This window comes from Poecile atricapillus, chromosome 15 (genome assembly GCF_030490865.1).
Source record: "Poecile atricapillus isolate bPoeAtr1 chromosome 15, bPoeAtr1.hap1, whole genome shotgun sequence".
Classification (NCBI taxonomy): Eukaryota; Metazoa; Chordata; class Aves; order Passeriformes; family Paridae; genus Poecile; species Poecile atricapillus.
Genome location: NC_081263.1, coordinates 7775629 through 7799735, shown reverse-complemented (window position 1 = coordinate 7799735; position 24107 = coordinate 7775629). Strand labels below are relative to the sequence as shown.

The window sequence follows — 24107 nt, the reverse complement described above, 5'->3', positions numbered from 1 at the left end:
GATGGTCAGGGAGCACAGGCATGGGACTGATGGACAGATGGAACACACGTGTGGCACTCAGGGACAGTCTGGGACATGTGTGGCAGGTATGGGCAGACAAGGAACGTGTGGTGGCACAGACAGACAGACTAGAAGCAGAAACATGGCACTGTTGGGTGAGTGTGGAGCACGCATGTGGCACTAATGGACAGACCAGAAGCACAAATGTGGCATTGATGGACAGACAGCGGACACGTATGACACCAACAGACAAAAGACGAACACACACGTGACACTGCTCAGAGGTCATGGAACATGCATGTGGCACTGATGGACAGACCAGGAGCACACGTATGGCACTGATGGACAAGCAGCACATGCGTGGGACCAATAAACAGACCGGGAGCATATGTGTGGCATTGATGGGCAGACCAGGAACACACGCGTGGCACTGCCGGGCGGGCACGGAGCACACATGTGACAGCGATGGACAGACCGCGAGCACACGTGTGGCACCACCAGCATCTCGGCACATGCGTGTGAGAGCCGGGCAGAGCCCGAGCCGCAGCCGCCGGCCGGGACGGGCCGCCCCATCTCACCCCCCCGGGGCCCGCCGTGGCCGCCCTCGCCTCCGCCCCCTCGGGGCCGGAGCAGCGGGACCGTGTCCCGACCCCCCCGCTCTCCCCGCAGTGGCGGCGCTCGGTCCCGCCGCGGGACAGCCGCGGCTGCGGGGCGCGAGGCGGATGCGGAGGGCGGGGGAGCGGAGCGAGGCACCGGGGCCGGGGTCCGGCCTTTGTCTCCCGCTCCAGGGGCCGGCAGGACAGCGGCTGCCCCGGGGCTGGGCTTGGGGCGGGGTGCGGCTCTCCCGGTCCGGCGGGACAAGCCGCAGCCGCTCCGGTCAACCGAGGGCGCTGCGAGGCGATCCCGGTCCTCGCGGCGGGTGGCGGACCCCCCCCTCTTCACCTTCCCACCGCCGCTCCCGCTGCCCCCGCGGCTCCTCCCCGGCTCTGCGGCGGCTCGGCAGGTGCCCGCCTCCGCCCCCGCCGGCCCGTCCCGCCGCACACGTGCGCCCGCGCCCCGCCGGCCCTTTGTCTGGGACCGGCACCGGGACCCGCGCCCACCGACACCCCCTACCCCGCCCCGGCCGCTCGCCCCCCCGCTCCGCTATCCCGCGCCCCGGCCGTACGGGACCGTATGGCCGGGGAGCGGGGAAGCGGGGGGGGATAGGAAGAGGCGGCCCAGCCAGGGGAGCGCATCCCACCGGAGCCGGGGCGGGGGGAGCAGCTGCCCCGGGGCCGGGGGTTGAAGTGGGGGGGGGACGACCCGTCGGTGGTGGCGAGGCCGCTCTAACAGGTGGGATCCCGCTGAGAGGAGGAGGCGGCCGGAGGGGGGCGGAGGAGGCAGGGACGGGCGGGCGGGCGGGCGGGCGGAGGGAGGGAGGGAGGGGGACGAGCCGGAGCCGCCTGTGATCCTGTGACAGGAGCGGCTGCTGCTGCTGCTGGCGCCGCCGGTGCCTCCCTCCGGTCGCTGTCCGAGCCCCGGTGCTCCCCCCCACTCCCCGTTACAGCGGCCGCCACCCCTCCTGCGCCTCCTGCTCCCCGCTCCATCCCGCCCGTCGCCCCCGCAGCCCGTCCCGGGAGCGCCGCTGTCCCTCCGCCCGCTCCGGGACAGGGCGCGGGGCCGGGCGCCGCCGCTGCTGCTGCTACCGCCGCCGTTACCGCCGCCGCCGCCGGTCGGGCGATGCCGAAGCCGCCGTTACTGCTGCGGGGGAGCCGCCCCGGGGACAGCGAGCTGGGGCGGCAGTTCCGGGACTGGTGCCTGCGCACCTACGGGGACTCGGCCAAAACCAAGACGGTGACCCGGAGCAAGTACCAGCGCATCGCCGAGGTGCTGCAGGGGGGAACCGGCTCCGGCGGCGGCTCCGGCGGGGGGGAGAAAGGCAAGTTCCAGTTCTGGGTCCGGTCCAAGGGCTTCCGCCTGGGAAACGGCACCAGGGAGGCGACGAAGATGGGTCAAGTGGTGGTATATGTGCCGGTGAAAACGGGAACGGTTAGTGCGCTCCGTGCCCCGGGGGCTCTGTGTCTGTCTGTCTGCCTGCCTGTCCGTGTCTGTTTGTCCTCCCCGGGGGTGCGGGCGGGGAGGGCGGGGGGGAATTGCCCGGGGTGGGGGCGGGCACCCCCGGGGCCCCGGTCCCCTCCACCGCCGCGCCGGCCCTGTCCCGTCAGCACCGGGCGGCCCAGCCCCGCCGGCCGCCGGGAGCGCGCATGCCCCATGCGGGGCGCGACGCGGGGCCCGGCCGCTCCCGCAGCCCCCGCCGTTCCCGGGGCAGCCGCCGCGCCCCCGCCGCCCCGACCCGCCCGGGATGCGGATGGGGAGAGGCGCCCGCCCGGAGCCTCGCACCTTCCGCCGCCCCCCCGATCCCCATCCCCGTCCCCGTCCCATCCGGTGCTGCCGCCTTCCCCGGGCGCTGCCGGCGCGGGGGAGGTGGGGGGGCGGCGGTGCCCCGCGCCCGCCGCCGTGCACCTGCCCCCGCGGGGGGGCCGCGCCGCCGCCCGGTGCGGGCCCCGCCGCCCCCCCGCCCTGTCCGATCACGTTCGCCCGGCATTTCCCATCCGCCCCACGGCCGGGGACAGGGCTGCAGTCAAGGGCAGCGGGCGGCGGGGAGGGGGCGCCGGCACCCCCCGCCCCCCCCGCGCCGCCGCCGCGCCCTGCCCGCCCCGCCGCTGTGCCGAGCGGAGCGGAGAGGAGCGGAGCGGAGCGGGGCGAGCCCGGCCGCCGCGCTGAGCCCGGCCCCGGCGTCCCGCGGCGCTGCCCGCCCGGCGCGGCCGCCGCAGCCGGTGCCCCGGGGGGTGCGGGCAGCGGCAGAGCCCGGATTAGGGCAGCCTCCCCCGCCCGCTCGCGGGCCGCTGTCCCGGGAACTCCCCCGCCGGAGCCTCATTGTTCAGCGCCCGGCCGGGCCGGGGAGCAGGGCACCGGCCGCCGCCTCCCTCCCTCCTCCCGCCGCCGCCCGGGGCTGCCCCGCCGCCCCATTGTTCCCGTCCCGAGCGTGTCCCGCTCCCCGGCGCGGGGGGAAACGCGCAACTTTGGCGGCCCCGGCCCCGCGCAGGGAGCGCCCGGCGGGGCTGCCCCGGCCCCGGCCCCGCGCCCCCCGCCATCCTCCGAGCCCCTCTCCGCCCCGCCGGGACCGCGGGCACCGGAGGGCTCTGGCAGGGATTTTTTTCCCCGTCCCTCCCCGCCTCTCCCGCTGCTGCTGCTGCTGCCGCTGCTCTGAAGGGTGCAGTGTTTTCTGTGCACACAGACTCCAGCATTGATGTGGCTGGAGGATGCTTCCATTGAGGGCAGCCCATCTGTGGCAAATGCTTCTAAACGCACTATTTACCTCCCATCTGGTCCGCCTGATTATTGGGGGGAGGGGGAAGGGTCATTATTTCTCCCTCTCCCTTCGTGGTGCTCAGAGGCTCCTTTCTTTCTCCCCTCTCTGCCCCCCTCCCCCATGCCATGCCCCAAAAAAATTCTTTGCGATTTTTTTTTTTTTTTTTTAAGACCTCTTAGCAGCCCTCCTCCATCACTCCCCCTGTGCCAGGAGCCCCTGAGGAGGGCAGATTAGGAGCTGTACCCCCTTCCAGAGATCCAGCACTCCCTCCCGGGTCCTCTCCATCCAGTCAGCGACTCTATCCCAGATCTTCCAAATGCTGCAGAGTCATGGTACCCCAGAGAGGCCGAGCCAGACTCCCTCGACCCCGCTGCTCGCTAGACACCCCCTCCCCTTTGTCCGGGAGGGAGTCCCGAGGGTCAGCAGCTCAACCAGGCCGGCACAAGCCCGCATATTCCCAAAGGGCCTCCGCACAGATGAAGTTTCAGCGAGGAGCATGCCTAGGCCCCCGCATCTTCTCTGGCAGAGTCCCTGCAGGCTACAGACAGGCGTTACACCCAGGCTCCCCTAAACCAACAAACACAAGCAGAGATATCCTAGGGGACAACCGAATTTTCCAAGGGGCAATACAGTTTATTTCCCAGTGCCTAGATGCCTGCCAGATGTTAGGACTGGGAGCACTTTGCAGAGCCACTGCAAAGGGAGACCAGTCATCACAGTCCCCAAAACCTTCTGGAGTGGGGTTTGTAGAAGTTGTTGCCTCCTGCTCCTTTGGTCCTGGCCTCCTGGCCCCACTCTGCCACTCTCCACCAGGAATCCCATGGACCATTTCAGATGGATGCAGCTGGGAATTTGGTTTTGCCTGAAGTGGCTCTCAAATTTAGAGATAACTTTTCAAAGATTTTCTTCAGCTCCTTGTAATTCAGTGCTCTCCACATTCTTGGTGATTTGGGCTGGGTTTGGGGTATATTTCCTTGCTTTCCTTGCCTTTCAGGCATGCAGTCAAATAATTCATGAAGCTGATATGAGGCTTTTGCTGGACAGTAATGCCTGGATTCTGGTTTAAGGTCTGTTCAGCTGCTTTTCCCAAATACTTCTGGAGCAGTGTTTTGGTTGCTTTCCCCTGGCTGTGCTCCTCAGCAATCTGATCCCGCTCGTCCTGTCCGCTCGCCCTTCCCCGAGCACATCTGCCAGGCGAGCACCGTTCTGGGGATGTCCCCTGCTGCAGGAACAGGCAGAGCCCCCACCCCGGGTGCAGTGAGGCGGTGGCAGGGGGTGCATCCCGCTCTGCTCTCACTGCAGGACGCTACAGGAAATCCAAGGGACCTGGAGGAAAGCTGGAAAAGAGGTGGTAAAGAGCGCATAGAGGGCAGCAGTGGGGATAAGATTTCCTTTCCCTAACAGGGCTGGGGCCACTCCTCCTCTGGAAAATAATAATAATGATAATCCCAAACCCCCAAAATAATCACCACCACCTACCCCCCCAGAAAACCAGTAGAGCTGTTCCTTTTGGCTTATGCACCCTGAGCTGGTTTGTGTATTTTCAGCGCATCTGTAGTGAAAAATTAATTAACATGTGGTTATTATTTTCTCTCCGGAGTAACTTTCCCTTGCCCTCTTCCAGGCCTCTCATCAGAACAGGCCTAATCAGATTTGGGTGGCTTGAGAGCAGGGACTGTGCACTGAGAAGGGGGCATCTGCCTTAGGTGGTGGTCAGAGCAGATGGTGGTCTTCTCAAAGAATGCACTGGGAATAGGAACAGCAGTGCGGACGGATGTCTGGCACAGAGACTGTTCACATTTCTTTTTCCCAGATGAACGTCCCAAAGATGCTGGACATTTAACACATACAATTAAAAAAGCCCTATGCAGATAAACACAGGCGGTTTAGCGGTGTAGGACATTGTTGCCTGACAGCCCTATTCACACACAGGCTGGACTCTGCATCCTTTAGGTCAGGGTGTTGGAAAAAAATACATTTAGGCTGTATTGAAGAAGCAGAATATCTTTGTGTGCTGCTGCAGCACAGACAATGGATACAGCCCAAAGTGGTCAGATCTGCCCTTCTTTCCTATGGCTGACACACTCTAAGATGTGAACCCCCTCGTTATCGATGGGCTGCACACCCTGACACTGGATGGGCAGCACTCATCCTTCTCCCCAGCTTTGCTAAGAACTGTGGGAGAATTTGTCTGTGACAAGGTGCTAAGATGCAGTTCATTATAATCTCATGTCCCTCTTGTCCTAAGCATTTAGCATCATTTAGACAGTCTTTCCCAGACAAACGTGGAGCGAGATGGAGCCACAGTGCAGGGAAATGGACAGTGCTCGGTGACAACCGGCGGAGCAGATGGCTGTGGCCGGAGCAGCGGGTGTGCAGGGGAGGGTTCTCCTCAGACTTCGGCTCGGGCGTTAGCTGCTCTCTAAATCGATGCTGTACTTGGCCGTGTGTGGTGGGAGCTTGTCACAACTCCGGCGTGGCGGCCCGGACAGATTCGTGCTGGCAGGCCGTGATGCAGGCTGGGGGGCTGCGGGATGAGCCGGGGAAGCCTGGCGTCAGCCCGGCCCTTCGGGGGCTGTGCGGAGCCGTGGGGACCAGGCAGGCTCTGCAGCACTGCCCACGTTTGATTCTGCTTTGCTGCTCTCTCCCCGTCCCCCGCAGCGCTGACATGAGGCTCTGGGGCTCTGTAGGCATTGCTAACAGGATGAGGGCATTGCTCCAGTGGGTTGCTGCTGTTGTACAGGTACAGCTCACCTGTGCTGGCTCCTCTGGCACCAGATGTTCAAAATTATTTCACAATTGTACCTGGTGAAACTCACCCAAGGAATGAAGCTGGGGTGGGGGGAGCACTGGAAATATAATTGGTGAGTCCAAAATGCAGAATGGATGGAGGCTTTCATGGACAGCAGGAAAACTATCCCATGGGACAGCAGATAAATCTCACAGCACAGTCTATCCTTAAACTCGTTTTAGCTCCAGAGACAGGGAGTGTTGTGCTGTGCAGGCTGCGGTGCCAGGCCGTGGGACAGCACAGCTCAGTGGCAGAATGCCGGAGCTGAGGAGCCGGGCATGTCAGAAAGATGCTGCTCCAACAGCTAATAGAGGCTACATTTTTCCTGATACAAGTACCCTTCAATGCCCATATTCAGTGCCCCAAAAAGCTGCACATCTATAACCTCTAAGAACATCAGTCAACAGAAGGTTTTCATGGCGTGAATAACCACTCAGACTTTCTGGGGACTTCAAGTGATAAAAAAAAATAAATCAAGACCATTCAGAAGAGCCTTAGACAAGGCAGATGGGCCTGAGGGTATTATCTGAGAAATTGTCTATTACTCCCATTGCACCAGCCTTACTTAGAGCACGCAGAGCTTTCACCTGTGGAGAGATCCCACCCTGAGCACATGGGGCAGCACTGGCTTTTCCAAGGAGTGGAACTGATGGCAGGTTTACATTTAAATGTGCCCTTAGGAGACTGGAACAATTCTGGCCTGGGTGCATGGTCCCATTCAACCCCTTCTAAAGATAATCTCCCACATTAGCATCCTCTCCAGATTCGGATCCAAGTTTGCACAACATCAGTCACAGATTTTACATCTGAAGCCGCTTTTGGTAAGAGTCACAGAGAGCAGTGACACCCAATCCCCTGGGTCCAGGAGCTGGCTTAGGCTCACCAGGCAGTAGCTAAAGCCTTAGCAAGGTGAATTTAAAGAGCTCTTATGATCTGCAGTTATGCAGACTGGCAGAATGAAGTTCCTTACTGCTGGGAGCAGGAGATCTGGCAGCAAAGTCCACTCCCTGCTCACTCCCACCCTTTCAGGACAGCCCACTGAAGCCACTTCTAAGGATAAGGGGGAAACCAGCATCTCATTCAGTCCTTGCTTAATTTCTGCCAAGCCTACAAGCCTGATTAAAGGCAGTCCCAGTGTGGTTGTTAGTACCATGTCCCAGCCCCAGAGGTCCCACCATCCCAGCCACCCTCATCCTTGGGTGCTGGCTTCAGTCACCAGCACTTGTGAGACCTGGAGCTCCATCAGCAAAGGTTCCAGTTCCCAATACATGTCTGACCAAACAGTTTCTGAAAAAAATAACTCTCTGCCATCTACACTGCACATCCTGCATGATTCCAGAAACAGGCATGGCATTGCTGATCCGAGAGGAGAAGTCGGTTTTAGATAACATTTATCTGAAAGTTATCTCTTTCACCTACAACTGTTTTCATTTTTGTAATTCTCAAAGGATGTCACTCTGAAGAAGGTCCAGAAGCAAACAACCAAAGCACAGCTCTGCCAGGCCTTGGTCAATGAGGCTGAAATGGAAAGAACCCCAGGTCAGACAAGGGGCCGTTGTTCCCACACTCCAGGTTATGTCCCACCTTTGCACAGGAAGATGGTCCAAGCACTCAGGGCCTGGTTAATGAGGACTGGCTGTTAGGACAGTACATGGCTGTTCTCAGCTCTCCTCGTGGGTCATTGCTCAGAGGGGCTTGCTCTGACCACGGGCAGAAAGGGGAATTCAGTCACCGACTAAATTCTGCAGCAGAGCCCAGAGCGGCAGCCACAGTCCTTTCAGTGGGAACTTTCTCAGGACCATTCTCAGCAATAATTTCCTTCTGATACAACTGGTTCAGTTTTAGTTTTATCATTATGTTAGGCTTGACATGAGCAGTCTGTGAACTTAACTGTGGACAAGCAAATGTCAGGGAAAGCCCAGGCACCCTGGCCCAGGGATGTGGAGGAGCATTGGTGGAGTGTCCATCTACCTGGCCTGGCCAGCATGGATGCTCTGGTGTTGCCATGACAGAGGGATGCATATTCATATTGCTTTCTTTAGTGCAAATTATTAATTAGCTTTCCCTGATCTCATATAAGCTGTGCCCACCTCTAAAGAATCACATTGAGAATGGGCCAGAGCTACCCCTGAGCTTCAGTGTCTGGTTTAATTAGCTGATTGTAGCAAGGGCAGGTACCTGTTGGCCAAAATCATTGTCTTTGTTGGAAAGCTACTGACTTCCACTTTTGTGGCTGGTGCCAAAGAATAGCAATTTATTTGAGGAGAAATAACTGCAGGCAGTCTGTGCAGTGTGTGAGAGCAGAGAGCAGAGCAGAGGTTTGGGTAACACTGTCTATGTCTGAGGTTAAGGCAGCAGCCTCTGGAAGTGGAGTGGAGGCTGGTTGTGTCTTCCTGGCACAGGGCAGGGCCCTTCACAGAGTGACAGCCAGCAAGACAATGCTGTGTGAGTGCTTTCTCTCTGTCCTTGCTCTGCTTTGGCTTGGCAGCCCCAGAGGATGTATTTCCATTCCAACAGACAGGCAAAGGCTCTGATGGATTTGCTCCTCACCAAGAGGGAGGGAGTGCTCTGGAAAAGATGGGCTCAAGTTCAGGCTTTCCAGTTGGTAGTAGATTGCTTTTATGGGAGTCTTTGGGCTAAGAATCCAAACTCACCAGGAAACCCCCCCAAAAAAAGGAGACGAAAGTTTGGGAATCCTCTCCTGGCTTGCACTGGAAGGAGAGATCTCATTTCAAATACCGAGTCATCCACACTGTGGCGACATCCAAAACCTTCTGGGTGTCGGTGCTGCAGGTAGCTCCTACACTGGTTCCCAGGTGCTGCAGGGTGTTCCAGTTTGCAGTCTCACAGCGCTGGGACAAGCAGCCAGTCCAGGGAAGCTGGTCCCCTGGGGATGTTTTTGGCTCTGTCATTTCCATGCTCAGTTTGAACGCCTGTGGGGCTCCCAGAGCTGGGAGGAGGCCTGCCTGCTCCGGCTCACCTGCGCCGGGCGTTTGGATCCGGCAGAAAGCCCTTGAGCTGGTGACAAAGGTCTGGATGTGGGCTGGAAAGTACAGTCCTGTCTCTTAGCAACTGGTTCCTACCTCTGAGCTCTCGGAGCCGTGTGTGGGACAGAGAGCATCAGTCACGCTCCCGCTGCCGCAGCAGCGACGCGCCGAGGAGGGGATGGGGGATCAGGCCGGCTCCAGCCACCGCCGAGGCGCTTAAAGAAGCTCAGGCATTTCTAGCACAAGCAGTCATCTGTGAGCCCAATCAAAGCTCGGTTTAATTGCTTTCCTCGTGCCCTTCTCTGCCCGGCCAGCGGGCGCCGATTGGCTGCGGCAGCGGTGCCTGCCGGCACCCAGAGCCCGCTCCCCGCCGCACCAGGGTGGGGACGGCGAAGGGAGCAGGGAGAGGGAGGACACAGCCCGTGTATTTCTAGAACATTAGGTGTCCTCGGGTCCTCCCCTGAACTCCTCCGCAGGGCACCTGGGAATCCCCGTCCTCTCGACACATTTGCATGGCTGTTTTCCCTCTCAGCGCTCGTTCTGCTGTTTCACCCTCGTGTTTCCTCTCCCAGCCCAAAACAGCTCCTCTCTGGTGTGTGTTTCTCAGGGGCTCCCTTGCCAAGCACTCTTTCATAAACATTTTCACGAATCCTCTGCTTTGTCCTCCTAATTAACCATCCAATTGGCCCCCAATGGAGCCTTCACCTCTCCTGTGAAGATCCTGCTTGCACAGATTATAACCTGTCAGCTGCCAATTTATTCCTCTCACAGAGGGCAGGTTGTATTAATTGTCTGCCTTCCCTGCCCCGCTTGCTTTGCCCCTCCTTTCCTCTGCTCCCAAAAGCATCCCTGTTTGGAGACACAGACACACAAAAGACCAGGGAAAGCCAGATGTGAGGCCACTCCACATGCCCTGTGTGTCCAGCCTGCAGTGATGTGGCACTGAGATCAGATGTGATGGGATGAAGTGTCACACCTGGGAGAGGGATCTCTGTGGATGGATTACCACAACAAAGTGTTTAAGACTGTGCTTGACTTCTACTCCCCCCACATGTAAGAGCTTAAAAAAATTCCACTTGGTCATCCCAGGTTAGTGGGGAATCATTCCTGGGTTCATCTACAAGTCCAGGTTTGGCTTTTGGAAGGGTTGGGGTTCACCAAGAGTGGTTATGACAGACACACATCAGAATACGGGGTGGGGAGGGTTTACCTGAATGCAAAGGGAGAAAACCAGACTTCCATCTTTGTCTGTCCCCTGTGGCCCCTGCCTTGACTCCCTGTATAGGACCCTCCAACCTTGCAGAGCCAGAGCCCAGGATAAATATGAGTGAGCCCAGGGTAAACACAAATGTCTGCTCTCACTGAGGGCAGTGGACATCTGTTTTCCTGGGTTCCCATGCTGGGAAAGTGTGTGATGAAGTCCAGCACGACCCTTGTGGTTCTATAATGTCCCCCTTTCTTGAACCCAGCGTGGGCTCACGGGAAGCAAACGTGGTGGTGCTTGGCTGTGGCAATGGGTGTTTCCAGGCTCCGGTGTGTCATGGCCAGGCTGTGCTGAAGCCACTGTGGTGTGGTACAGCTCAATCCCTGCAGTGCCCTGACCTGGAGAGGAGGCTGGTTTGGAAGGGGAGGGTGTGGAGGCCTTGTACCCCGCTCCAACATCCGCTGAGCTGTCAGCATTTCCCTAGAGGCACATCACGCTGTTCCTGTGGGAGTCTCCGACAGTGGCCCACATACTGGGAACTGCCAGGGCACAGGGAGCTGGCACCGGGATGCCACACATCCAGGGCTCAGCCTCTCAGCCCTGCCTGACCTTGATTCACTGTAGCATCATTTGTAACTGATTTTACATAATTTTTCTTACCACTGAGGAGCTGAACTGCTGCTGCTCCTCCTCAGTTTCATTTTGACATCACCACATTTTCACTGTAGGTGTGACGATGTCACCTGGCTGCCCTGACACTGCTGGGTCTATTCCTAGGCAAAGAGGGGTCACCTTGCTGTGACAGGTCATCTCGTCACTTGTTACAGTGCCTTGGCCACCCTCTGACTCAAAGGATTTTGCTTTGGTCGTGATTTTTATTAGATTAGTGCTTGGTGCTGCGGAAATTGCTCACAGTGATAAATTACTTCAAGGAAGAGCCACCTCTAGACATGTTCTGAGTTTGTGTTACAGATACATATTGTCAATATTCTTTAGATTCCTAGTTTTATATTTTTTTCAGGATACTATGGAGTATAAAAACTCTTCTGATTGTAAATGTAGTTTACCACCATTTCCCCCCCCGTTTTTTTTCCATTCCAATAGCATTCTCCCCCAAATCACCTAAGCCAAGATCCAAATAACATTAAGACATCACTGTCCACCTTTGCAGATATATTTTTAAAAACCCCACCAAACTCAAGATTTAGAATCATAGAATCCTAGAAGGGTTTGGGTGGGAATGGACCTTAAAGATCAGCTTGTTCCAACCTCCTGCCATGGGTAGGGTCACCTTCCACTAGACCAGGTTGCTCCAAGCCCTGTCCAACCTGACCTTGAGCACTTGCAGCAACAGAGCATCCACAGTTCCTCTGTGTAAACCCTGCCTATTTCAGAATAGTAAGAAATACTGCAACATTATAATAATCCCCAGATAATAGTGCTCATGATCTCTTCCGTGTTGGCACCCACAGCGTGGCACTTCTCCCTCACAGGTCCTGCACACCTCAGAGAGGAGGGTAATGCTCACCACCTGACAGGGAGTGGGAAGTCCACTGCCCCAGGGAGAAATTTCCCAGGAAGGTCAGTCAGGTGCTCCATTCATGAGGCTGCAGGAACCTTTCTCACCAAACCCAAGTGAAACAGTGCTCCAACAGCAGCTCAGGCTGCCCAACGGCACCCAGTATTTTGTTATCCCTGAGAGAGCCAGCTCCCTCTCGCTCCTGGCCAGCAGGTGCAGGGTCAAATTTATTGGGGAGCACTGCGACCGCCTCTGCCTGCCAGATCCAGCTGCTCCTGCGGCTTCCCCGTCGGCGCACAGCCTGGTGCTGGCAGGGAGGCAGCTCTGCTCTCTTGCGCCGTGCAAAATGTCCTCTGCCTCCCAGGCAGAGCAGGCATCCAAGGAGCCTCTGAGCAGGCATCTGAGCAAGAATCTCTTCCTGCTGGGCTTCTCCTCTGTCCTTCAGGCAGCCCTGGGATGGATGGCAGCCCCATTCCCAGCCGCCCACCAGACCCCGAGCACACCAACCTCCCCCTGGCACCCTGCACCTGGGCCCTCTCCACAGCTGGAGGCAGGGCTGCCATTTCCAGGCTTGCTCCTCCCAGGCTGCTCTGTTTTCATTCCCAGGCCTGGGAGCCAGGAGAGGAATAAGCAGAGGTCAGAGCAAAGGCCTGGACCCATCCCCGTGGCTCAGCTGCGGCAGCTGAAAGAGCGGCTTGCTCTGAAGAGGTGCCTGTGCCCTGTGAAAGACACACACCTCAGCTGTGTTTGCCGGCTAAAAATAAAGCACCCAGCTCCCCTCACGAGGAAGTATTTACTTTGGGAAAAAAAAGGTATTGTGTACGGTTCTGGGTAGAGAAACAATGTGAATGCCCCCAGTCTTGGCCTGAGTCAGCACAGAGTGTCGGGAAAATTATTTCTTCTTGTGCCTCAGTTTCCCCAGGAGAATGAGCCCTCTTGGGCCAGTGGGATGCTCAGCTGCTCAGGAGGGCTGGGGCTGTTTTCACTGCAGTGAGTGGATCTGAAGCTCTAAGTGCAGGATGGGGCTTAGTCTTTGCTTGGTGCAACAAGACACAACACAAAATGCTCAGCACAGGGAAGCATCATCAGCATTTTAGGAACTGCTTTTCTCCCATTTTTCAACCAGAAATGATCAGAAATATTTCCTAGCAAAATACTTCCAGGAGAAAAAAGAGCAAAATCTGTCAGTCAGAGCATTTCCCATCATCTTCTTGTGGGTTCTTTTATTATGAGCAATACAGCTGATACTGTTTTCAGCCCAGTGTCTCCCTGGTGCCTATTTCTAAGGCACGCACTGTGCCCGTGGCATGAGGGGCAAGAGGAAGAGGGAAGTTCGAGGAATGTAGCTCCTCTTTCTCCTCGCAGCATTAGCAGAGGGAGCCTGCTGTGGTTTAACATATCCCCCGCAAAAGCTGCTTTCATCCTACACCTAAATACCATGAGGAGTGAACTTCCTAAAGCCCTGGAGAAGTCTAAATATAGAAGCCAATCAAGGGCTGACTTCCCAGAGATGAGAAGTACCAAGAACAGTTTCTTGATCAAAAGTTGTAAGAGTCCATATTGAAATAAAACGTCTGTTTTGGTGCTGAAGCCTGTGCAGGAGGAGTAGTTGCAGAAGTGGGCTGTGTGTTGGGTGCTGCTGGTGGCCAAAGCCAAGGGCTGTCCAGGGGGATGGACTTGAGCCATGGGCTGCCCAGGGTGGGTGGACTTGAGCCATGGGCTGTCCAGGGGGATGGACCTGAGGAATCATGGTGTTCAGAGGAAATTCTTCCCTGTGAGGATGGCAAGATACCAGCACAGGCTGCCCAGAGAAAGTGGCTGCCCCATCCCTGGAAGTGCTCAAAGCCAGGTTGGATGGGACTTGGAGAAATCTCGTCTCGTGGAAGGTGTCGCTGCCCATGGCAGAGGGATTTGAACCAGACGGCTTTTAAGGTCTCTTCTAATCCAAACCATTCCATGTTTCTATGACCTCTGGAGCACTTGATGGGAAGTCTCTGGCGTCACGGCAGGATTACATCCCATCCTGTATGTCACAGTTTCTGATCCAGATAGGTCCTAATTGCTTTGTCCTGTGCACATTCACTCCCTGGTCCAGCTGAGTATTTTTGTCATCAGACCAAAAATTCCCTTAGAACAAAATACAACTTGTTGAAAATTAGAAACACATTTCTGAGAGGAAAGAGCAGCAGAGTGCTCAGATAAAACCCAAACCCCAGTTTTGTTCATCTCGAAAGAGGGATCCTCCTTTGTGCATCAGAAGGAACCACCCAGGGCTGGAAGAAAGGGTGAGGGATGGGTGAGTGCCGCAGGAATGGTACTGCTGCTGGTGTAGGCTGGGGAACCCACGGTCATGCCATAGGGTGACTGCATCATGGGACAGATGAACTCTGATCCTGATGTGGCTGGGAACAGTGGCTGTGTCCCACAGCCAGCAGCAGCTGGAGCACAGGCAGAGCTAGCAACGTGGCCTGTCTGTGTGTACAAGGGAGGTGACCTTGAGGGACAGCTCGATACGGCTGGCCCCAAACATTCAGCTCGGCTGTCCCAGGGATGAGTGTGACAGTGGCCCTTCCAGCCAGCAGCAGGAAATTAGAGTTTAATGTGCAACTCTGTACTGGGGCGGGGAGATGCTGTGGTTGGGAGATACATAAGGGAACGCTTTCATGTGGGAAGTGCAAGGAGAGGCGAGGGCATGGGGTCTGCTCCCGGGCAGAGAGCAGAACACAGCCATTATCAGACAGGGCTCTGCTGGCAGGAAGCGGCTTTTGACTCACAGGAAGCTGAATTTGGCTGGTATCAGCCCCTCGCGCGAGGGCCAGGGCAGTGTTTTATCTGCTGTTGAGCACAGCAGATGGGGAAGCAGTCGGCACTCCCATCCCACTCCTGCTCCAGCAGTCCCAGTCTGATGGCCCTCCAGCATAACCCCCTTGGAAAAGGGATGCTTCCCTGCAGAGCCATGGAGTGGGGTAGCTTCCTGGGCCCCAGGAGAACTGCCAGTCCCACTGGAGAAGGCAGATACTGCCCTGCCAGCCAGTGCAAGGGCAGAACCAAGACCCTCTGTGCTGCTGAGCCCAGAATGGGCAGTTTCCAGTTCCTCTGGCAGTGCCTACCCCAGTCAGTCTGAAGAGGAGCTGGGAGCATGCAGGCTTGGGAGAGCTCAGGTTAAATGCTCCCAGATTCTCTCAAACCTAAGTCCAAATTGGGGGAGGGCTTGCAGGGTTGAGAAGTCCCGTGCACGAAGCCTGCTGTCATCCCTTGGCCTCCCTGGAGCTGCCTGGGTTGGGAGTCTGGTTTCACTGGGGTGGTGGCAGCTCACTGGGGCTTGGGGTGGAGGTCACTGCGGGCAGCATGGACTGGATCAGGTGGCAGCTGCTGGCCGTAGATCTGCTGTCCCACAGAGGACAGGGCTAGCTCATCAGTGCTGCAGTTTGGCTGTGAAAATCTCCCATTATGGCAGTTTTCACACCCAGGCCGGGCTGCTAAGGAATGGCCACAAGGGCTGGTGGAGACACAGGCGGCTGCTGGGAGCGGAGGGAGCTGGGTGGGTGGAGGAGGCCGGTCATGGAGATGTGTGGGTGCTGCTGTCAGGCTCCAAAGCAGGACCGGGCTGTGTAGGAGCAATGGCAGGGCTGTGTGGGAGCATGGCAGAGCTATGGGAGCCACAGCAGGACTGTGGGTGCCACGGCAGCTCTGTGTGGGAGCCAGGGCAGGTCCGTGTGGGAGCATGGTAGAGCCCTAGGAGCATGGGAGGGCCATGGGATCCATGGCAGGTCCTTGAGGGAACCGTGGCAAGTCCATGTGGGAGCCTGACAGGGCTGTGGGAGCTAGGTCAGGTCCATGAGGAGCTTGATAGGGCTGTGGGAGCCAGGGCAGGTCCGCGTGGGAGCCTGACAGGGCTGTGGGAGCCATGGCTGGTCCGTGTGGGAGCCATGGCTGGTCCGTGTGGGAGACTGACAGGGCTGTGGGAGCCATGGCTGGTCCGTGTGGGAGCTCGACAGGGCTGTGGGAGCCATGGCTGGTCCGTGTGGGAGCCATGGCTGGTCCGTGTGGGAGCTCGACAGGGCTGTGGGAGCCATGGCTGGTCCATGTGGGAGCCCGACAGGGCTGTGGGAGCCATGGCTGGTCCGTGTGGGAGACTGACAGGGCTGTGGGAGCCATGGCTGGTCCGTGTGGGAGCTCGACAGGGCTGTGGGAGCCATGGCTGGTCCGTGTGGGAGCCCGACAGGGCTGTGGGAGCGCGGCAGGGCTGCAGTGGGGCTCGAGAGGTGAGCAGAGCTGCGGCGGGATGGCGGTGCCTGGGGGTGGTAGGAACCCGCCCCGGACTCTGCCCCTGCCGCTGCCCGCCCGTCCCAGGCTCGGCGAGGTGCGGGACCGGCCACAGCGGGCCCCGCCGGTGCCTGCCCCGGGCCGGTCCGCGCCGGGCGGGGCGCGGGGGCAGCGGGCTTGGGGCGGCGGCGGCGGGCCCGGGGGAGCGGATTACCGCCGGTTGCCGTGGTTACCCGCTACCTGCCGGCGGGCCCCAGCCCGGCCCGGGCGGGGGGGCTCGCCCGGCCCTGCCTCCCTCCCCGCCGCGGCAGATGTCACCCCGAGCCGCCGCTCGGGGCTGCCCGGCCGCTCCCCGTCCCCTCCCGCCGCACCGCCCCCGTCCCGGGCCGGGCGGGGGCCGAGTGTGCCCGGGGCGGCTGCCGAGAACAAAGGTGCCGGGGCTCGGCGCTGGCAGCGCCATGGCCGGTCCCCGGCCCTGGGAAGCGCTGCCCGGCCCGTGCCGCAGCCGGGACAGCGCTGCCTGAAATGGCTGTCGCCGCCCGGGGCCGGGCACGGGAGGGGACCTCGGCCCGCAGAGGCGCCTCCCGGCACTGATTCGCGGGTGCTGGAGGCTGCCGGGGTCGGAGGGATGGAACAGGGACAGAGGAGGTGCGGCGGCAGCGAGGCCCAGGAGAATGGTCCTAGGGCAGAGGGTCCCAGGGGTACGAGTGCTCAGAGATGTGGAACTAGAGGAGATGGGGAAGACAAAGGACACTGGGGAGGGAAAAGACCTGATGGAGGAGAGGAGCTGAGAGGAGCTCACAGCTCTGGGAAGGTGGGGAGGCTGAGAGGAAAGGGAGGGTGAGAACTGTGGAGCACAGTATACAGAGACAAGGAGAGACTGGGAAGGGGAAGAGACAAACCGGTGCTGAGCAAATATAGGGGAAAGGAGGATGGATGGGAGGTGGCAGAGGGATTCCTCAGCACCTGAAATGCCACCCACTTCCACGCACCTCTGTCAGAACTGAGCTTTGCTCCTGAAATCTTTTACTCCTTGCAGGGGCAGGTGACTTCTAATAAAGCCCCAACACCAGGACAGGGTAAAAGCATCCCCTCTTCCCATTCTGCTTCCCAAATGATTTTTTTATTGCTATTTAAACCTGAGGGGTTTTAAGCCTTTATGAGATATTATGGGCTCTGACTCATGCCTTGAATACTGGTGAGCAATGCTGGGTGTGGAAGGAGGAACCCGAGGGGCGTGGGCCCCTCGGAGAGGTACTCTACAGCACACGTGTCCTCTTAAATCCTAGGTCAACATTTGGGTATATTGCCAGATATAAACCTCCCTAATCCTGGAGGCACTGACTTGATACAGCTTCTTATACCCAGTGGCTTTGATACTGCTTGCATCTCACCTGCTTCCCAAAGCTAAATAATCATCACGGGGAGAGCAGTCACAAGGCTGAGGAGGGGATGGAGAGACGCAAGGAGTCAGGGGAGGATCGCTGCAGGGAGTGGGATGCTGAGGAGGCAGCTCCGGCATCCGGCATCCAGCCGGGGTGGAGAGGAGAGCGCTGCTGGGTGTGCAGGGAGGCTGTAGCAATGCCCAGACCCTGAGGTTACCTTCACTGCATTCCTTCTGAAACCGGGGAGGAAACACCGACCTGCCGGCCGTGCAAGGAGGAGGATATTAGCTTGTTGGAAACAGTGATTTGCATACAGGGTTGGTTACAGCCTTAATTTTGAGGGCTCTGCTTGTTAGATCTGACTGTGCTTTTTCCCTGCTGCATTTTCCTTTGTCCTGTTTCTGTAATTATCCTCATTTCAACCCTGCTCTGAGGATTATTGGTCAGTAGGAAGCCTCCTAATGCCCGCTCCTCCTTGGCAGGGGAATACCCATGCCCTCGATTAAACTGAAACTCTCTGAACGGTGACAGAAGAAATTAGATCTATATTCCTCAAAGACACTCCCTGGGGCGAAGTTTCCCGACCCCCACCACGCAGCCCTGCCACCCTGCCCCTTGTGTTCGCTCTCAATATTCTCTTTGTTACAGCCACCTTCAGACCCAGCTTGGGGCTCCCCGGGGAGGGCAGAGGTGGTTTGTGTTGGAAAATCCTCGTGCCCGTGTCCCGGGTGAGCTCAGCGACCGTCCCGCTGCAGCCTGTGCCCAGGACAGGCAGTCTCTGTTCCGAAATCGGGGTGAGGAGCCAACTCTAATAGGCAGCGTTGTACATTAAATGACTGCTCCTCTGAGATGTTGGGTAGCTTTAGCAGAAGGTGGGCCCACTAAGTGATTGATTTTTGAGAGGCCCTTCACTGGTGGCTTAAAGAACAGCATTTATTCAATCTATAGACTGTGGAAGATACACAGAGCCCAATCAAGGGCAACGCAAATGCAGGTTAGGAGACTGGCTGTTCCCTTTGCATGCAGACCCCTGCCAGACCCTGCCCACAGCCCCTGCCTCTGCCTGCCCTCAGGGACGTGTGAATGCACCTGAAAAAGATAGTTTGCAGGTCATTTAGATGTGCGGGTTGCTGCTTAGCAGCCTGGTGGGTACCCACTGGACAACATCCATGTATTCCTTTTGGAAAGCAGCCCTTAAAGGGATGTAATATATATACATATATGTACATATATATATTATATTTTAATTTTTGGGGGGTCTATTTTCAAGGAGCAAGCTAAGTGACCTCCCAAAGCCTGGCCCATTCTCAGTCCCCCCTGCCATTACAGTAGCCACTGACCACCTCCCACTAGCCCTCCCTGCTCCGGTGCTTTGTGCCGAGTGCTGAGAGCAGCTGCCGGGTCCCAGAGGCTGCCTCCCCTTCCCACGGCATACCGTGCCAGTGTGAGCTGACACCGTTGGTGCCAGTCAGCTCGGAGGAGCACTGCTCCCCACACTTCCCACTCCCATCAGTCTGTCACCACTGTCGTGTGGCAGAATTACTGCCTCCTGCTCTCCAGCACATCCGAACACACAAAGAGCTGTGCTGCTGCTGCCAGCGCTCAGCTGCTCTGCGTCTGTGAGAGGGAGGGAGCCTTGGAAAGGTCAGTGCAGGGAAGGAGGGGATGCTGGCTCCTTCCTTTAGGGGCTGCATCCTGGCATCACAGTGAAACCTTGTCCTGCTGGCTGATCCATGTCCATGGGGACTGCAGCCAGCGAGAGTACCTCACATCTCAGGGCTTCCCAGGATGGTTTAGCACCATGTGCTGGTCCCAAGAGCTTCCCCTGCCTGTTCCCCGCCTAGCAAAACCATCCCACATTACGGAAATTGAATTTCTTGATCAGTTGTGACTCCACTCTGGACTCTTCCCTTGTTTTTATTCCTGGCCCAATTTCATTGCCAGCTTTAGCAGCACAACAGCAGCAGCCGCCACTGCCCTGGCTACAGCAGGATCCTCCCTGAAGCGATGTTTAATTTATCCCCCACATCCCCCGTGCCCAAGGCAGCCCGAGGCGGGAGCACTGCCACTCTGCCCCCTCCAACCACATTAGCCCCGGGCCGATCTCGTCACCCCTGTCACCCACTGCTGACACTAACTCAACTTGCCTGCACTGTTGTAGGGGGCAGATGGACTGTCGGAGCCCGAGGGCATCTCTCTGAAACGCGTGGCTGTGGTGGAAGATTTCTTTGACATCATCTACTCGATGCATGTGGAAAGCTCGTCGGAGCCGGGCAAAGCACCCAAACATGCCGGGCAGAAGAAAACCTACCGAGCGGTGAGAGTCCCCCCGAGCCCCGGGCAGGGAGGGCACTGGAGCGGAGGGGCTGCAGGAGGGACAGTCCCTGGGGAATGGGGGTGACAGGGCAGGTAGAAGCAGAGCCACTGGCGGGAGGCAGAGGCGAGGCAGAGCCCAGTGTGCCTGTGCGGGGAGGCGTGAGGAAGGAGGGGTTTAAAGGCAGAGCAGCTGTGCTCGGGGACAGGAATCCGGGCTGCAGCGGCAGCACAGCGCGGCTGCTGGGAGAGGAGAGAGCAAGGGAATCATACAAAGACACTGTGCATGTCTGAAGGGTAAAGGAAGAGAAATCCTCAGTATTAGTGATGGACCAGAGAATGTTTATCCAGTCCCTTGCATGCTCTGGGTCATCTGCCTCCCTGTCTCCTTCAGCCAGAGGGAAATGTCTCATGCAGGCCTTGAAGGTCAGGAGCAGCCAGAAAGGGGGATTGGGGCATGGCTGTGGCCTTCCCCTCCTCTCCAGCCCATCCTGGGTTTCCTCAGTTACAAAATGGAGGCAGGCACCAAGCTAAGTCTTGTCTTGGTTCTATGGATGCCAAGAACCAGCTCTATCCATCCTGAAACACCACTCTAGTTAGGTCAGGAATAATTTAGCTTGAAGTGTGCTTCTCTAGGGAGCTTGCTGTTTCTCCTGACTCTGCACAGCCCTTCAATGCAAACATTTAGGCTCTCCTTTTACAGGAAGAGCTGAATTTACTGTCCAAAACCAAGCTGCTCCCTTGAATCCCACAGTCCTAAGGACCAGGTCACTTAGAGACAGGAGTAGCTTGCTGGCAGCTCATCTCTCTGGTGTATACCATGTCTCAGAGAGGTCTTTGCAAGCTGCCCTTGTCTCAGTGAAGATGCCTGAGGTTCTGCCCAGCTCAGTGTGCTGCCAGAGTCAGTACAGGGTTGGAGTCTGTCCTGCCTGCCTATGTCCATGCTCCATCCACGCTGTGGTGCTGGCGGTGCTGGTGAGGCAGCCCAGTGCCCTGCAGCCTCCCACATGTGGTGGGAGTCCCCAGGGAGCAGGGCTCTGCACACAGAGCTCATGGCATCACTCCATGCCCTGCTCCTGCGGCTGAGCATGAGGCTGGGGGCTGAGGCACACACTGACCCTCCCTGGCTGGGGGCAAGTGACCTTTCTATGGTCCAGGGAGGGCAGCCCCACCAGCATGACCACAATTCAAAAACTTTCTGCTCATTTCCCCAGCAGACCACACCGACCCTTCCCTAATTCCTTCAATTCATCTCTCTGGAGGACTAATCTGTGCCCTGCACAGCCCCAGGGGAGCAGGCTGGATCCGTCTGTTTTCCCAGGCCTGCTCACAGCAGTCAGAGAGCTTCACGCTCCACCCCTCATCTCCCTCTTGAGCTGAGATCATCACATTAGCAGTGTGTATCCCCTCCTGACCTGGCAGGACGCTGCTGGCTGGGCTGCCCAGCCTCGCTCCTGCCCTCACTCCTGCCCTTGCTCCCCGGAGCGCCTTTGTGAGCTGGAAGGTGAAATGGTGCAGAGCACACACCATGCCTGACACGGGTGCACAAAGGGGCTCTGCTGGGTGGCCAGCTGGGAGGCTGTGGATCCCCTGCTTCCTTCTCCCTGCTCCCTTTCCCCACCGCTTCTGATTAGAGACACTGGAGAGTTTGCCCTTGTCCCTGACCTCCGGAGGGAGGCAATCAGAAAGGGAGTTTGGATGGGAGATAACTCATCAAGGAAGCTGTCTGCTCTGCAGAGCATCAAATCAGCTGAGAAATAACAACTGTATCACTAAAATTAGCTGAACATTTGCAGCAGAGACTGTGGGCTTGCTGGAGCAAAAGAGGCAGGGAGACGGCTGAGCCCGGCAGGCAGCACGCAGGGACAGTTCCCTGCCTGCAACACCACACCACGGCTGCCACCAGCAATTTCCAGGCCCCTCATTCCAGCGTTTCTGCAGGAATCCCTTGTGCTTGTGCATCGATAAATATCACACAGAGGCGAAGACTGAGCTGGCATCCGCTTGGCCACAACAGAGCTCGCTGGGGCTGCAGCTAAATAGGAGGAGAATCCCATGAGGACCAGGCATTGCAGCCTCCATTTGAGCGCTGGGACAAGATCCCCTGAACTTTCCACCCATCTGGCATTCTGTGTGTGTGAAAGCCCGGGCTCTGCTGCCGCGCAGTGGAGATGGATGTGGCTCCCTCCCACCGCAGAGCCGGGCACGGCGCTGCCTTAGCCATGATCCAGCAAAGCCTCTGCCCCTGCCCCGCTGCTCTGCTTCTAGAACAGCACCCCCTCAGGGCAGAAAAATGCATGGAATTTAGGTATTTTTGTATTTAATGCGGACTTTTAGAATTTAGGTATTATTTGTTAACTATCTAAGATAGGAGGATGATGCCCACTGGCCAGAGGAGGGGGATCAGGACATCCTGGGCCGTTCTCCCAGCTCAGCCCCATCACCAGCCCTCACCCACGAGGTGTCTGATTGCAGCCCCACTTCCCGTCCTGAGCCCCACTTCTGCAGGGCTCACAGCCCCGAGGACTGGCACAAACAATTGAATTTCTGTCTGCTTTATGACCCCACTTGTAAGTGCTGTGACCCCTGTGGGGGTCACGGCCCCTGGTTTGGGAGCTGCCGTGCTCGGACAAGTCACTTAGACCAAACAGGATGGGAGATTAACCATAGGAACCAGCCCAAAGTAAGAGGTGGGCTCTCCACCTTTTAATGCCTTCCAATTAAGACCAGATGTCTTCCTGGATGATGTTTTAGGCAAACCACAGGCCACTGGGCTGCCAGAGAACCTGGGTGAAGTTTCATGACTTGTGCTACACAGGTCAGACTCCAAGATTTGATGGTCTTTTATGGCCTTAAAGAAGTCTGCATTAAAATTGACTCATTCCTTCTCCAAATAACCTAGTCTTGATCTATAGAAATACTGTAAAATTACTGCTGGCAGGAATTAATTGCAATAATAGGACTCTGGGATTGCCATACACCTTCTCTAGGTGCTTAGGTCTGGATCTATTGTTTAACTTCAAGCATACAAGTTTTAAATATTTATCCTTAGCTTTTCCTCATCTGTAAAATACATATCCCACAAAGGTTCAGGAGACTTAATTCATTACTGTTTGGAAAAATGTTTTCAATTCCCTAGATAAAATATGTCACAGAAGTGCAAAGTATTATTAACAGTAATTGATTGTCATTGTGGGAAAAGTGACCTGCCCTTACAAAAGATTAATGGATTCTTCAGGTTACTGGTGTGATGGTAATTAACAATGCAAACAGAGCTGACAAGGCCTTACTTTAACATTTGATTCTTACACGTTCATAGCTTTGCTCTTCCCAGACTGCAAGGGGGAATGGGAAGGAGTTTCTGGGAAGGTAATGGGTACTGAGGGATACAAAGGTCTGTTCATTTGTGTCTTGGTGCCTCACTGGCACACCAGTTTCACTCCCAAAGTGTTCCCCCACTAACAGCTGCTCTGGAGGGAGGGATTTAGGGCTGGAGGGGACCAGGTATAGCTAAGAGTTATGCGCATGGTCCCTGTGCTCTCCACTCCATTCTCGCTCTCCCAGGACATACAGCTCTCTGTTGTTCCCCCAGATTGCAGAGACCTATGCTTTCCTCCCAAGAGAGGCTGTGACCAGGTTCCTGATGAGTTGCACTGAGTGCCAGAAGAGGATGCATTTCAACTCCAACGGCCTGGAGCCCAAAGGTAAAGTGCCAGCAGAGCTGACATTGCATTTTGCACCAGCACAGTGCCACCAACAGCTGCCAGATACTGCCCTGCCCAGGAGATACATCCTGAACTAAGGGTTTTCCTAACCTGGGCTATTTTTCATTTTATAGCCAAGCTGAAGGAATTGCATAAACCTGCTTCTTACAGCTTAGGGAGCAGAAACAACCTGGCATTCTTTCCAAGCTTCCCCAGTGCTGCCCAAAATATGGGTCAAAAATACCACAGATATGGCTGCACCCATGATCATGTGTGGGTGGAAACTTGAATTTCTAAAAAATATAACCTAAAGTTTTTCCCTGGAACTCGTAATTTTGTATTGAAAGACACAGAATATGTCTGAATAGCTGAAGTTTCTGATAAAGAAGCAATTTACACTAATTAATGGATAAGCACGTGATCCTGAGTTAGGTAATGGCAAGTGTTTTGGCAATCACAGTTACACTGTGCCTGTGTACACAAACAGTGTGGCCAGTGAGGTGGTTGACTCATTACAGTTCTTTTGTGGACAGGTCCAATCTGCATCTCCTTAGGTCTAAGAGAAAGCAGGATTGGGAAGAAGATG

General features: G+C 56.9%; 1 protein-coding gene across 1 annotated transcript in view; it reads left to right on the top strand.

Annotated features, from left to right (window-relative positions):
- The first annotated feature begins 1719 nt into the window (after positions 1–1719).
- The window catches only part of NOL4L (nucleolar protein 4 like), a 63729-nt gene continuing 41341 nt past the window's right edge, over positions 1720–24107 (top strand). Inside the window, exons 1-3 of the mRNA XM_058850716.1 lie at positions 1720–2028; positions 19666–19821; positions 23410–23521. Of these exons, the coding sequence (XP_058706699.1) occupies positions 1720–2028; positions 19666–19821; positions 23410–23521 (577 nt within the window). The remainder of the gene's footprint in view (positions 2029–19665; positions 19822–23409; positions 23522–24107) is intronic.